Below are 16001 nucleotides of genomic sequence, written 5' to 3'. Positions count from 1 at the left end.
TTTGGTACTGTGGACAGGTGCCAGATCATGCTGGAAAGTGAAATCATCTCCATAGCAATGATCATGTGGTGACATCAATTATGGTATTTGGAGAGGTAATGTCATCATGTAGGTAGTGTCATCTTGATTCAGTGTATCAGGATGACACTATTATGAACCGTGCATTATTTTTGTTGAAAAAGACCACCGTTGCCATGTGTAATACTGCTGTCTGTCCGGCAGAGGGCGTGTTTTCGCGCTCTTCCCATTTGAACCGGAAATTACGAGTTCACCTTCGCAGTAGAGAGACGAGGCACATAGTTCAAGCTTTGGCGAGGATTTTAACATACAAATGAAATATAAATGTCGCCTTAGCACAGCTGCAGCGCGTCTGGCTGTCCCAACGACTGGAATAAACCATGAAACAAGACGTGAGGATACTTCTGTTGGGGGAACGTAAGTGACCCGCGCTTCTTGACAGCTGTGGCGACGAGCTAGCAGATTAGCAACAACAGCTAATGTTTGCTGACTAGTAAAAGTTTAGGATTCTCGAGCCTGTGCGGCACACGAGTGATATATTGTTCCGTGGACATGAATTACTGCTGTATTACACATATGCTGCACCACTATTATGCTGACTTGACGCCGTGTATGCTGACTTGACGCCGTGTAACTTGTTTGGTAGTTTGTAGTGTTAGCCCATTACTGTCACTTTTTTATTTCAATGCAATCTCAGACCGTCGCATGTTTACTCTTCCATACAGTTCCAAATAAAACACCATATGATTGTGATAGTCGAAGATCCTTTATTTATTCTCTATAGTACAGAGCGCTCTGCTGTTTTTAAAGACTTACTGAAAAACTCTAGTCCTCCATCCATCCATTTAAGATCCTTTAATACTGTGCAACCAGGAAGTATTCACGGTGCTTTAATTTTTCCACATCTCATATTACAACCTTAATCAAAAATGGAATGATTCATCTTTGTCCTCAAAATTCTACACACAACACCCCATAATGACAATGTTAAAAGTTTTTTTTTTTTTTTTTTACAAATGATTGCAAATGTTTAAAAAACAACTAAGAAATCACATGAACACGTGTTTCCACTGCCTAGTTTCTCTTGTTATATTCTTATTTTTACTGTTATGTTTGTATTCTTATTGTTGCTATTTATTTTTATTTGTTATTGTTATATTTTCTATTTTATTTCCATTTACCCCCACACTATTTACTTTTTATTCAATCTCAATTCTGTACACAGCTGCTGGAATTAAAATTTTCCTGAAGGAATCAATAAAGTTCTATCTACCTACCTATCTACTAGGGGTGTAACGGTACACAAAAATTTTGGTTCGGTACGTACCTCGGTTTAGAGGTCACGGTTCGGTTCATTTTCGGTACAGTAAGAAAACAACAAAATATAAATTTTTTGGTTATTTATTTACCACATTTGTAAACAATGGCTTGATCCTTTTAACTTTGGGAACACTATTATAATTCTGCCCACGTTAATCCACATTAAACTGCCTCAAGTTGTTGCTTGGATAAAATAAAATGACACAACTTTTCTTCTACGTATAAAAAGTGTAACATTAAACAGTCTCAAGTCAACTCATGTTTAATTTATTATAGCATTGGGGAAGCCTGTAGTTGATTTTTTATTATGTAAATGTTATATTTGTATCAGCATGTGATAGCAGGGACCCTGTCATTCAAAACTAGGCTGCTACATTACTAATGATTAATGTAACTATAGCTGAAAAATAATAGCAAAAAAGAGACTATTCATCCCTAAACACCATGGAGTTCATGTAGGCTTTATGATGCACTTACATTATTACATACACTATCAGAGAAAGAAACTCTTCATTTAACATAATGTCCTTTTTTGCTGCTTCAACACACCTCAATCAACACTGTCCGTAACACACACACACACACACCGCAAAATGAGCTAACGTTACGCTAAAAGCTAACTAGCCTTCACCTAAAGCCAGGACTGCGAGTTTGTTTGTTTCTAGAAGGTCAACGGGCTCATAGTGATGTTTAGAAAGTAGTTGACTTGGAAGTGTTTAGTATAATTTGGGGAGAGTCCGCTGATCCCCTGCTAAACGCCTATCTGCTCGACGCTGAAGCGCTGACTAGATGCGCTCTGAATACGCACTGCTGATTGGCTTGTTATCTGTTGTAACCAATCAGACGGTTGTGTGGGAGGGACAATGCAGGGTGCTGTGCAGGAGACAGAGGTAGAACGGAGCGGAACAGCTTGTTAAGACTTAAGCATAGGCGGTTTCTTCATATGTTCGTGTGGAACTCGTTCGGTACTCCTCCGCACCGAACCAAATCCCCCGTACCGAAACGGTTCAATACAAATACACGTACCGTTACAACCCTACTACCTACCTACCTACCTACCTATCTATATATGGCAGCAATTACAGCATCAAGACTTTTTGAGTGTGATACTACAGGCTTGGCATACCTATCTTTTGGGCAGTTTTGGCCCATTCATGTAAGAATTATTAAAATAAAATGGATTTTCTGTGTAGAGTTTGCATGTTCTCCCCGTGACTGTGTGAGTTCCCTCAGGGTTCTCTGGCTTCCTCCCACCTCCAAAGACATGCAACTGAGCGGGGCGGGGCGCGTTTGGGAGAGTGGCTGTGTCAGCAACCTTAGGGTTCCTGGTTCAATCCCCACCTCCTACCATCCTAGTCACGTCCGTTGTGTCCTTGAGCAAGATACTTCACCTTTGCTCCTGATGGGTCCTGGTTAGCAAGATGGCAGCTTCTGCCATCAGTGTGTGAATGTGTGTGTGAATGGGTGAATGTGGAAATAGTGTCAAAGTGCTTTGAGTTCCTTAAAGAGGTAGAAAAGCGCTATACAAGTATAATCATTTACCTGGGGATAGGTTGATAGGCAACACTAAATTGGCCCTAGTGTGTGAATGTTGTCTATCTGTGCTGGCCTTGCGATGAGGTGGCGATAGGTCCAGGGTGTACCACGTCTACCCCCTGAATGCAGCTCGAATAGGCTCCAGCACCCCTGCGACCTTGCAAGGGACAAGCAGTAGAAAATGGATGGGTGGTTGGCGCCAGTGGACCAGAGCGGTAGTGTTCCCAAGAAGAATCACATAGTTATTTTTTTTATACAGAACTTTTGAGTATGTGTGGTTGGTCGTGTCAGTGTGGAACTGCAAACTAACTAGCTGGTGGCTATTTTTTGCTACAACGCAAATTTCTGGTAGCTAACATAAGCATTATTATTTTTATTTTAGCATTGAAAAGTACCTACTAGTCCAGCAGGAACTCAGCCAAGACAGCATCGGTCTGAAATCCCTCTTTGTCATTGAGGTCCCTCACACCAGCGAGTGAAAACCGGGCTAATATTGATCCCTGACTATTATTTTATCTGGGTAGCCTCCTTTTTTCTTTTTGTCTCCACAGACAAAAAATGTTGTAACTTTGGTTGTTTTGCAGCTTCCACCTGATAGCAGTAATTGTATTCATCCCAAAAGTTATGAAAGTATTTTATGAAGGTTGAAAAGTTACTCAGTGCTGCTTTAAGTTGGCTGTCCTTATAATGATTTGTCTGTGGGTAAAAAAAATCTGTCCAACTTTCCTTGTTTGTCTGTCTTTTTTACACATGACTCTTTGCTACGTTTCTGCCAGGAAAGAGTTGTGGCTGCGTAATAAGATGTGTGTACGTGTAAAGTGATAGTAATTGAACAGAATATAGATTGTTACGTCCATGCCTTGATTGTTAAAGATGTTGGCAATGTAAAATTTGATATGCCAGTGTTTCCCCCAGAAAACGTGTTAGTGTCTCCGGCGGACGGACCAGGGAAGTGGGTGGGTGAGTGTACGGATCGGTGTAACTCGGCCTGTCGCCATCACGTCTCCACCTCGTCGCTGTCACCACAGCCTGGGGGACAATAGACTACAGACTGCGGTGAAGTAGGCCAGCTTCGTGACATGAAGAAGCCTAGAATTTTTGGTTGTGTTTTCCGCTCCATATGCTGAATGGCGACATACGATATATATCTCCATATATTTTCCGTAAAGTAAAAACAAAACTGTCCTAGTTACCTAAGATACTAAGTGTGTCATTATTATGCCACATGCTGACATATGTTCAACTCCTTCCATCCATCCATTTTCAACCGCTTATTCCCTTTGAGGTCACGGGGGGCGCTGGTGCCTATCTCAGCTACAATCGGGCGGGGTTACACCCTGGACAAGTCGCAACCTCATCGCAGGGCAAACACAGATAGACAACATTCACACTCACATTCACACACTAGGGCCAATTTCTATCCCATCCATCCATTTTCTACCGCTTATTCCCTTTCGGGGTCGCGGGGGGCGCCGGCGCCAATCTCAGCTACAATCGGGCGGAAGGCAGGGTACACCCTGGACAAGTCGCCACCTCATCGCAGGGCCAACACAGATAGACAGACAACATTCACACTCACATTCACACACTAGGGCCAATTTAGTGTTGCCAATCAACCTATCCCCAGGTGCATGTCTTTGGAAGTGGGAGGAAGCCGGAGTACCCGGAGGGAACCCACGCATTCACGGGGAGAACATGCAAACTCCACACAGAAAGATCCCAAGCCTGGATTTGAACCCAGGACTGCAGGAACTTTGTATTGTGAGGCAGACGCACTAACCCCTCTGCCACCGTGAAGCCCCTAGGGCCAATTTAGTGTTGCCAATCCACCTATCCACAGGTGCATGTCTTTGGAGGTGGGAGGAAGCCGGAACCCACGCACTCACGGGGAGAACATGCAAATTCCACACAGAAAGATCCCGAGCCCGGGATTGAACCCTGAATACTCAGGACCTTTGTATTGTGAGGCAGACACACTAACCCCTCTTCCACCGTGGTGCCCATATGTTCAACTCATCATGCTTAATTTATTACATCATTTGGGAAGCCTGTAGTTGATTTTTATTATGTAAATGTTCTATTTTTAACAACATGTGATAGCAGGGACCCTGCCATTCAAAACTAGGCTGTTACATTACTAATGAATAATGTAACCAGGGTTTCCCGCAGCGCTTTGTTGCTAAGAAGCTTTTCTTATTCTCTCTTTACTAGCCAAGGTGGGGAAGACTTCTCTCATCATGTCCTTGGTTGGAGAGGAGTTCCCTGAGGAGGTCAGTGTGTCAGCACAATTTTCTAGCTGGATAGTGCCGCATGTCAATTGTCTGACTACTTGATTTTTGCAACTGTTTGCCGCTTTTGACAGCTAAAATAAGTCTCGGGAAGTCAATGTTCTCTGAACTTTTTAGCTGAGAAGAATGACATAATGGATGCAAAGTACTGTATCAAAAAACAATTCAATTAAAGACAATTTTACTGTAATATAACTTGAAGGATTTTGTGGATTTGGGCATGCACATGTTGTTTTATACTATCCCTAATTTAACTGTGATTGCATTAAAACTTTGCTGACAAATGTGCAAATGACAACAAACTGCTTATTATGAGAAGATTAAATCAAAATAAAAACACTCAAATAGAAAGAGTTAGTGAAATACTCACACAATTCCAGATTGTCAAAAGTTGTTCTATTTACTATGCAAAATCGGCTAGCTCGTAAGAACACAAGTCATAACGGCAGTTAGGTATTTTTAGGACTACAAAGAGGACTATGGTCAAAGTGCAGGCGTATTTTTACTAAATGTGTGATATAAATTATACTTTCCAAAATTTTATTTCACAAATAATCTTGTCTTTTCTTGGCTTACTGCCTTAGTCAGTAATTGAAAGGTTTGTTGCTGTGATGCTACTTAATATGTTTTGCAAGAATTTTGTTTGGTTTTGCAACAAAAGTACAATTTGTCATGTGTTAAAATGCTTTGCGGGTTTTGCAACAATGTGTTCTATCTAGGGAGGTGCCGATCAATTGGCCACCAATCAGTATTGGCCATTTTTTGTGAAAAAGTAAGTGATCGGCTATTACCGCATATTGCTTTTTAATGCCGATCACAAACGCCGATTTTCTCTGGCTACATTTAGTTAGCAGGTAATTACTGTATGTGTCTCCATACACAGTATAGAGCCGCTCCCCTAAACTTATAATCACCTCCATTATGTAAAATAAACTGCATTTCGTAGTAGCTTAAGTATCATTATCAAATAATAATAATGACTAGGGGACAAGGCTGGACATGTTACGCACTGAGTAAAAGCAAGGGACATGCACGTTAATAATTAAACTAACTTAGATTGAAACAACACCAATAAATAAGTGCTTAGTGTAGTTTGAGAAGTTCAGATGTAACTGTGTTACACCAGAAAGTAAGCAACAAATTAACATTAAATTAACATGTAGATTAATAAGAGTCTAGAAAAGGGATAACACAGTATAACAACAGCTGTTTCTGTGACAGCCTTGCCGCAGTCTGTACACAACACGCAAGAGCAGTGTCAATTTGATGAGTAAATAAGTAGCATATAGTGGATTTTCTTTAGTTATTGTGTGTAATTGACTTTGTTTTGTTCAAACACTTGTATGTAATAAAGTAAAATAAGAATTGTATTTAAATATTGTGTTTATATTGTTAATCTATCAATAGCACTTACCATAAATGAATTTTAAATAATCTACAGGTAATACATGTGATCGGTATTGGTATCGGCCGATCTCACTCATGGATGATTGGAATCGGTAGCATAAAACCTTAATTGGAACATCCCTAGGAAACTCACGTTTTTCAAATATAGCAATCGCGTCTACAGTGACTTAATGTCAGTCCGAGCATAATTAATCGCATCCACTTATGGGTTCCACCCGGCATTTTTTATATTAGTAATGGGGGCAAAGGCCTCTGATCGAGGAAATAGTCTTTCTAATAATGAATGGTAACTCACAGGTTCCATCTCGAGCTGAAGAGATCACCATTCCTGCAGATGTCACTCCAGAGAAGGTTCCAACGCACATAGTAGACTACTCAGGTATTATATCTGCTATTTTATCTTGATAACTGTGTTTAGTGTGTTGCTCTTTGGGGGATGCTTGAAATTGTCCAATTACACCAACAGAAAATGAACAGAGTAATGAGACCTTGAGAGAAGAGATCCTCAAGGTGAGGCAACACAAATGGATAGTAACAGGAATGCACCCACACAATATCAATGGTTTCTTTTGAATCCACACAGGCCAATGTGGTTTGCGTCGTCTATGATGTCACCAACGAGGACTCCATAGAAAAGGTAGTTGTCACAGCATTCCTTTAAATTCAAACATTAAATTACGCTCACTTTATTTCAATAGTTGCATACTGTTTTTCAGATCAAGACTAAATGGATACCTTTAGTAAATGGAAACGCAGACAAAGGACAAAAGTACGTATCAGCTTTTGAAAGCTGTCACAAAAATACACCCATAACTTTTTTTTTTTGCATGTCACATGTTGGGGCTGAACGATTAAACGATATCGACTCAACATTAGGTTTTAATTAGTGGGATGAATAACCGCAAGAGTCAGCGGCTTTTGGGTTATTTTTGCCGTCATTGGCATTTGAGTGACAAGACAAGTTCGCCAATCAGAATTGTTGAGTGTCACGTCCTTTGCCGGCTGGCCAATCAAAAGTTTAAATGAAACAGCAAGTATATGTGCGCTGCAGTGGAAGCAGCCACTATGCTAATAACAAACGTTTACTTTCTCCTTGTAAAAAGTTTTAATGGTGAGTACGCCTGGGCCGATAGCCAATAAATCAATCAATCAAAGTTTTACTTATATAGCCCTTAGTCTCAAATGGCTGCACAAACCACGACATCCTCCATTCTGATCCCACATTAGGGCAAGAAAAGAATAAATCCAATAACAAACAATGACAAACCTTGGAAGGGACCACAAATCAGTTTAAGAGCCTGATTTAGACAGAAGTTTTAAGTCTCTGCATTAAACCAAATAGTTTGAAAAGTATATTATTGCAATTTTTTAATGATTAAAACAATATGTAATGATTTACTTAATGTGTGGCACCTTGAGACGAGAACATGTTGACAGTCTAAAAGTAACATGTCTTCCTTCACTTGGGATTTTCACAGTTTTATTCATACATATGTATAAAATTGTAAAAATCGCAAATTTAATAGCAATTACATTTTTTCTCAAAATCGTGCAGCACTATCACAACATTGTGGTTAATAAGTCTTTTTTGAATAGCCTTCCTTACTTGTCTTTATACAGTTTCACATATTTTAATTAATAGATCTTTTTTGAATAGCCTGGCCTTTATGTATCCGGAAACAGTATTTCTTTGCCAAATTGAGCTTTAAATTTTGCGGCTTCACCATATCATTGATTTGTTGGTGGGGATGTTATTTTATTTTTTAAAGTTTATTTCACACATTTTTTGCCCTGAGTTAAGCATTTAGTGTATAAAATTGACAAAATAAACTAGAAATATAAATACAACAGTAGTATTGGCCACTAAAGGACACCGAACCAATTAGAGTGTGCTGTTCAGTAATGTAAAAGGTCAAAAAAAGGTGTTTTACCCCCTATTTATGAAACTTTTTTGACCTATAATAAAGATTCCTACTTCGCAGACATTAATTTAATTCTGTCATGTCCGTAACCAATTAGCAGCCATAAATGAGGGACAACTGTAGAGAAAAAAATATCAACTGCCCCAAAATTACTTTAAAAACTTTAGATAACAATACCAGTCAATCTTTTAAAAACTACTTCGACCACAATTATACGTATCAATTCATATTTTTGTTTGGGATTTTAACACTTTAAAGGCCAGTATGTTTACATCATTCTACTGTCCACTGTTTTGTTATTTTAAATTTAATACATCTAATTGTGTCAGATGATGAAAATATTTCATTGTAATTATTCGAAGATATAAGTTGTTTTTAAATCTTTAAGTGTACCTGTTACAGATAATTTTAAATTTTTCCCCCACTGCGGTGTGGCTGACAGTCACACATGACGAGCTCACGTTAAACCCGCTAATTGTAAAAATGTGCGCTGTTTAGGGAAATTAGTATTAACTGGTTATCACGTTAACTTTGACATTTCTGATAACACACAGTTTTGTTACACATCAGTAACAACAGACTTGTGAACATGTATTACCTTTGAAAGGGAAAACGCTGCGCCATCTAGTAGACAAGTATAAAAAATCTGTAATCAAAAGCCTATTGTCTGTGACGAAATATTTATTAAAAGATGCCATTTGTTTATGTTTATATAAATGTAGAAATAGAAGTGATGTTTTTATCCAAACATTTTCTTTCAGGACAAGTGTTTTGTTTTTTATGTAGCTTTGCTATTTTAGGCTGATTTAAAGGAACCAAGATGATAATTATAAGCAATTTAAATGAGTATTTTATGATACATTTGACCTATATTGATTCAGCACAGACAAAATTGCTTGAAAAAAATGTTGCATGGCAAATCTCTCCAGAATCGCTTAAAGGTTGCACCCAAGCAATCCCAAAAAAGAGCACATGTCTTTTCCCTTTAAATATTACGCTACTTAATCATCCATCCATCCATCCATCATCTTCCGCTTATCCGAGGTCGGGTCGCGGGGGCAACAGCCTAAGCAGGGAAACCCAGACTTCCCTCTCCCCAGCCACTTCGTCTAGCTCTTCCTGGGGGATCCCGAGGCGTTCCCAGGCCAGCCGGGAGACATAGTCTTCCCAACGTGTCCTGGGTCTTCCCCGTGGCCTCCTACTTAATCATTCCATTTATAATTTTTTGTTACGTCAGAGTACCAATTATCCTTGTGGGGAACAAATCCGATCTGCGCTCTGGGAGCTCTATGGAAACCATTCTCCCTATCATGAACCAGTTCTCTGAGATTGAGACGTGTGTGGAGGTAAGCTTTGTCTGCCTTTTAGACACACATTCTTATCGACATAATATGTAAATATTTGCATGTGCACATGCTCCCTGATAATAACTATGTATTTCCTACTTTGTTTTCCCTTCAAGTGTTCAGCTAAAAACCTCAAAAACATATCAGAGCTGTTCTACTATGCACAAAAGGCAGTCCTCCACCCCACCGCCCCTCTGTATGACCCTGAGGACAAACAGGTTTTTAAATTCCCAGTCTTTTCCATTCCTATTTGTGCTTTTAGTGAATTAATTTTCTCCCCTCTCGTACGGTCTGCAGCTAAAATACCTGTGTGTCCGAGCACTCAGTCGAATCTTTTACATCTCCGACCAGGACAACGACCGTGTCCTCAGTGACGCTGAGCTTAACTGTTTTCAGGTACTCATCAAAAATTGTTGTTTTAATAAGTTCAAAGTGAAAAAAAGCCAACAAACTAAATACATTTCTTCCTCATAGAAATCTTGTTTTGGGAATCCTTTGGCACCACAAGCCTTAGAAGACGTAAAGACCGTAGTTTGGAAAAACACCGGAGATGGAGTGCAGGACAATGGCCTGACCTTAAACGGTAAATAGTCCTCAGTGAGTGCTTGAAACATAACACTGTTTTCACAAAGCCACTCTTCACTCACGACAGTGCTGTCGTTTTTTCCAGGTTTTTTGTTCCTAAATACATTATTTATCCAGAGGGGAAGACATGAAACCACATGGACAATCCTTAGAAAGTTTGGTTATGATGACAACCTCGAACTGACTGATGATTACCTTTACCCCCCGTATGTTCGTTGACATTTCTGCTCTGTTGTCATCGTCTTTATGTTTGTACTCACAAGTCCCACATTCTCATGCTTGTGTTTATCATGACAGACTACGTGTTCCTGCGGGCTGTACCACTGAACTCAATCATTTGGGTCACCAGTTCCTCCAGCGGCTCTTTGAAAAGTATGATGAAGTGAGTTGCCAAGTCCAAACACACCAGTCATATCTGTCTAGTATGTGGCATTAGATATATTTGACTTCTGGGAGGATTTAGCTTCTGAACATTAACCAGCAGAGGGTGCAGTTCATTGAGAAACGTTTCCAGTGGCACATTGGTTTTCATTATTTCTTTATGGTATTTAAGAAAACAAAAGCAACTTTTCCAAATAAGAAATCATGTAAAACCAATCACACTGTTCCAGACACCCAAAACATGAACACACATTTTAAAGAGAATAATTACACTTTTACAAAAAACAATGCAAAATATGTTTAAAGAATGAATGAAATTGATAAATTGACACTTAACATCACTTTTACCTTGATTGAAGACTCATGGAGGCAAAGACACTGACAAGGGGAGGGGCAAGCCAAGTACACACCACATATGTACTTTGCTATAAGTTCTTTCTTGTATTCAATAGTGTTTTTCACCTTCATTTATTAAAGTGTTGGCACTCACAACTTTTCTTGGCCCCATATTGGGTTCTTCAGCACTCAGTAAAGAGAATGAGTCACCAATGTATGGGATTTTTTGGGGGGCACCTGGTTCTACAGAACAATATGTGGGCAGGCAGACTAGTTTGTTAATCACAATGTTTGGCTGCACGATAACCAAGACAATATACTAAATCTGGGGCAAATTTTGTTTGTTTTTTTTGTGGACTTTTTCTTTAATGGTAGCCTCCTTAAAAAAATGTTTCTCAGGATAAAGATTCTGCGCTCTCAACGGCAGAGCTGCAGAATCTCTTCTGCACTTGTCCCTACATGCCATGGGGCGCTGAGGTCTACATGACTGTCCCGACAACCGATGAGGGTTACATATCTAATCATGGCTACCACTGTCAGTGGAAGTATGTGCTGACTTGATGATTTCCTACATTTATTTTAGCTTTTTAGATGAACTTATTGACAAAATTATTCTGTATTCACACAGCCTTTCCGCTTATCTCGACATCCATCGTTGCTTGGAGCACCTTGGATACCTCGGCTATCCTATCCTCACTGAGCAGGAATCGCAGTCTTCCGCAGTCACAGGTGTGTGTGTATGCTAATGTATATGATCAGATGTGAATGTCAGTAGTTTGCAAGATGGCACTTAGTCTGTGAGACAACAATCCTATGTAGGAGGATTAACGGTGTTTATCCCATCCAGTGCAGCCAAACCGATAAACCTGCATGTCTGTGTCCTTCTGTCGTGTGTGACAATATGGAAGATTACAACAATAAAATAATTATTTTGTTAATGTTTTGTCTCGTTATAGCTATGACGTTAAAACATAGTCACTGTGGTAGTCTTTTATAAACCTATGTTATCGCGTGTCTTGTTTACCTTTTCTCTTGGCTTTTGTTTACATGTGCAGTGACGAGGGAGAGGGATGTGGACCTAGAGAAGCGCCAAACTCAGCGGTCAGTGTTTCTGTGCAAGGTGATCGGCCAGCAGGGGACGGGCAAAACAGCCTTTCTCCAAGCCTTTGTGGGCCGCAACACTGTGGTATGATGCCATCTGTTAAGGGGAAAATGAATTGCGAACATGCAATTGTCTCTACATCATGCTGAGATCTATGTTTGTTTGCTTCAACAGAACAAGGACGCTAACAGCCGCAGTGCCTTCTCCCCTTTCGCCATAAACACTGTGCAAGTTGGCAATCAAGAGAAGTACCTTATTGTAAGTTGCTCCATCCTCATTAACTACGACTTTTCACCTCTAACCCTGATGACTATTCTTGTATCTGTGCAGCTCAACGAGGTTGATGTGGAGGCGGACTTCCTGAAGGCATCAGATGCCCACTGTGACGTTGCATGCCTCATGTATGACACCAGTGACCCACATTCCTTTGATTACTGTGCTAGTATATACAAGGTATTGTAATACATATTCCATTTTTTTGTACTTGAAATGTTCTTAATTACAGTGGTACTTTTACTTACAGGTACTCTAATTTACAAGTTTTTTTTCAGATGGGAGTTGTCCCTCTGTTTTTTTTTGTACTTTGAGTTGCAAGCATAATTTGAGTTACGAGCTTCCTTGCCGCCGGTTGAAGTAGTGACTGTCCACAGATCAACACAATCCTGCCCTCCAATCACCAAAACTGACAAAATTAGGGTAAAGAAGAAGCGGACACCTAAATCACAGAAACAAATCATTGAAAACACATTCTACCGATTAGCTGACACGACGTGTACCATCAGTCCACATAACACAAACCAGATTCTAGCCTCTGCGGTATGCAGCCACAAACGTCCAAACAACGGACATTTTTCCTCCAAAACATGGTGACATACTGTTTTCATGCACTAAATTAGTCTGACTACTCAAATATGTATTTTCACACCTACATGTGAAGTCCCAGTGTCCATCCACACTTCCTAATGTGACTATTGGTCTTACGCCGTGTGCCTTCCCACTGGGGGGTGTTTTATTTCTTCTTAGCGTGGATTTATGTATTCCTTTTTCAGTTGACTATCACTTCACACCATTACAAGGCATCTGCGGATCCATACAAGTGAGCAGCACAGTTCTTATTGTACCTGACACCCGTTGTAATATTGGCAAAGATTACAAATATTGGCTGTGCTGATGTTAAATAGCAGACAGCATCAATAAATAATCGGTCAGCGCTACGAACATGACACTACTACCAAGAAACTCTCGGAACTGATGCAGGTTTGAAGCAAAGAAAGACTGGTGGGAGAGAGTTGTTTCTAATGTATTTTTGGATGGAGAATCATGGAAACAAAATGTTTGAATGTCTCAGTCTGGGGTAATTCAAAAGGATCTGTGGATTGATGGAAGAAGTTTTAAATCTGAACGAAAATAGTTTGTGCCCCGACATCGCTCCAAAGGGTTGCGATTGTTGTGTTCAAGCTTGTCAGTTGTTTGAAAATAAGAGTTTTTGCTGATCAGTTTGGAGCGCACAAATGCAGAGTGAAGAAGTTTGTGTATGCTTTCTCCTGTGTCTTTAATATACTTGCTTCATTCTCTCTTCTCTCATTCGCATTTTGTTCGACAGTCCGTATTGAGCCGGCATTCTTTTTTTCCTTATCTACCTTTTTAAATGAATCTTTCTTTCTTTGTACCACCGATGGACTTAAAAATGTTCCTTTATTTTAATTTGTGGAACAAAAAAAGGTCTTTTAATTCCATTTGTTGCCTGTTTTGATTCAATGGTACCTGCTTCCGGATTGTATCCTGCGTGTTGAGACTGGCACACAAAGGGTCCCATCCGGCACCCCAAACCCACTCGAGAGATCTGGTTTCCAATCACATAATCTAGGTGTGTTAGTCCAGTTTCACAAAAGCCAAACAAGATCAGGTTAAGGTGTTTCCATGGGTTGTAGGAGGCTTCTTTAGAATGGAGCTATTTGAGAAATCAGACTAATTTAGTGCATGGAAACATAGTCACTGCCAATGCTGTGTTTCGCGGGTTTCAGTCCTGACATGACAAACTGGACGACATAGCCTAACCTTTGGCACACAGACACAGCTTGCTGTCAACTTTGACCTTTGGTCCCTCGTTAAAAGACATCAGTGTGCAACATAACTAACAGTAGTTATTCGTATTGTTACACAACGGAAAAACAGCCTGTAGGAGACAAAAAAGTTTGCTCCCCAATGAACATTATTTCATAAACTACTGTAGTTGTTTGTAGTACTTGCTGTTGTAATGTTTTTCAAACTAAATTTCTTTTTTAAAAGATTGTTTTGAAAAGGTGTATTACATGTTTAAAATTGTGGGCTGCGGGCCGCGAGCTCACAACCTTCAGGTAGAGAGGAGATGTGTGCTAGCCACGAGGCTAAAGGCCTGAGGTGCTACCCAGGCACACTATTTGAAGCTGGAAGGGAATGAGGTTTACCGACATACATCTGGCGCAGCTTCTTCGGCTGGCCCTTGTTACCTAAGCCCTGAATAAACTGATTTCATATAATATGTGAAGGCAGGGTACACCCTTGACAAATCGCCACCTCATCGCAGGGTCAAGACAATGAGCAAAGCTGATTTTAGGATGCAAGTGTTTTGAGTCGCAAACTCTGTCATAAAAACTAATTGAGCTCGTAAGTTGAGGTACCAATGACCTAGGTTTCTGAGTATTTTTTTTTTTCTGTGCATTCAGCAACACTACATGGAAGACAACATTCCATGTGTGTTGGTTGCATCCAAACAAGACCTTCCTGAGGTCAAGCAATTCCATGGAGTGACCCCAGCTGAGTTCTGTCATAAACACAGACTGCCTCAACCGTTGCCTTTTTCCTACATGTTTCCCGACTCCAACATCAAGAACATCTACACGAGACTTGCCTGGGCTGCTGTGTACCCGTACGTTGTACTTAACAACTAACTACCGCTAATACATTTTAATTAATCTGAGAATAACTCATTTTGGTGCTGTGTAAAAATGTATTTGTTCTGACCTATATTGTTTTGTTTTTCTGACCAGACACCTGAATGGTTCAGACATGAGCAACACATCATTTTGGCTGAGAGTGGCGTTGGGCTCAGCTGTGGTTGCAGTGCTGGGCTTTGCTATTTACAGAGTGGTTGTCAGATTGAAATGACCAGTGACCAGCTGAGTGGTTTGTATTTTTGTTGCTCCACCATACTGATCACAACTCCCAACAGTGTTCTATCTGACCTGGTCTTCAATCAGTTGGTTTTAAAAGTAGGAGTCTTATTATTCTTAATTGTTTGTCATTTTGCCATATGCAGCATTTCCCTGCCTTACATTTCCTTTGCCTTGCTTGATGCATTGATACACAAAAGACTGATGCTGTACCAATGGGTGCTCTATTAAAAATGGACAAAAGACGGGAAAGTATTTTTCAATTGAGTGTTCATGAGGTTGACATGTTTTTATACACATGCCGTTTTTCCCAAGCTTGATTCATTTTACTCTTTAAAGTAGATTTAGCAACCTAACAGGGTGTATGTATTCCTCCCAACTGGAACTACCAACCTGTAAAATAATTGTATTTGCAGTATGGATGTGCACTTCCCACTGAAAGGGAAGCATTGGCTGACTTTGCTTTGTTAAAATGTGTGTTGCAGTGAAGCCTTGAATGAAGAGGAAATACTGTATTTTGATTTGCTGACAACCCTTAAAAAATGCAAGAAAGTCTATACAAATGAGTTGCCCTTGCAAATATATTTCCATTTAACTGAAGTTGTTTT

At 39.9% G+C, this 16001-nt stretch overlaps 1 protein-coding gene across 1 annotated transcript; it reads left to right on the top strand.

Annotated features, from left to right (window-relative positions):
* Window positions 1-236: 236 nt before the first annotated feature.
* Window positions 237-15993, top strand: rhot2 (ras homolog family member T2). The gene is made up of 19 exons (XM_061909260.1): window positions 237-435; window positions 5086-5144; window positions 6867-6948; window positions 7036-7079; window positions 7153-7206; window positions 7286-7338; window positions 9729-9837; window positions 9954-10055; window positions 10135-10233; window positions 10312-10420; window positions 10508-10628; window positions 10720-10804; window positions 11539-11684; window positions 11768-11868; window positions 12195-12325; window positions 12416-12499; window positions 12572-12694; window positions 14947-15149; window positions 15271-15993. The coding sequence occupies exons 1-19, from the start codon at window positions 399-401 to the stop codon at window positions 15386-15388; spliced, it is 1860 nt and encodes a 619-aa protein (XP_061765244.1). The 5' UTR covers window positions 237-398; the 3' UTR covers window positions 15389-15993.
* The last annotated feature ends 8 nt before the right edge of the window (window positions 15994-16001 follow it).

Source organism: Nerophis ophidion, linkage group LG08, assembly GCF_033978795.1.
Source record: "Nerophis ophidion isolate RoL-2023_Sa linkage group LG08, RoL_Noph_v1.0, whole genome shotgun sequence".
Classification (NCBI taxonomy): domain Eukaryota; kingdom Metazoa; phylum Chordata; class Actinopteri; order Syngnathiformes; family Syngnathidae; genus Nerophis; species Nerophis ophidion.
This window is presented reverse-complemented; position numbering and strand designations above follow the sequence as displayed.

What these genes read in the sequence shown, in the direction of transcription:
- rhot2 (XM_061909260.1), top strand. Translation starts at nt 399, where the DNA reads ATGAAACAAGACGTGAGGATACTTCTGTTGGGGGAAC. An exon ending in ACTGTGCTAGTATATACAAG is followed by an intron (nt 12,695 to 14,946) that starts GTATTGTAATAC and finishes CTGTGCATTCAG; the next exon opens with CAACACTACATGGAAGACAA. An exon ending in GCCTGGGCTGCTGTGTACCC is followed by an intron (nt 15,150 to 15,270) that starts GTACGTTGTACT and finishes TTTTCTGACCAG; the next exon opens with ACACCTGAATGGTTCAGACA.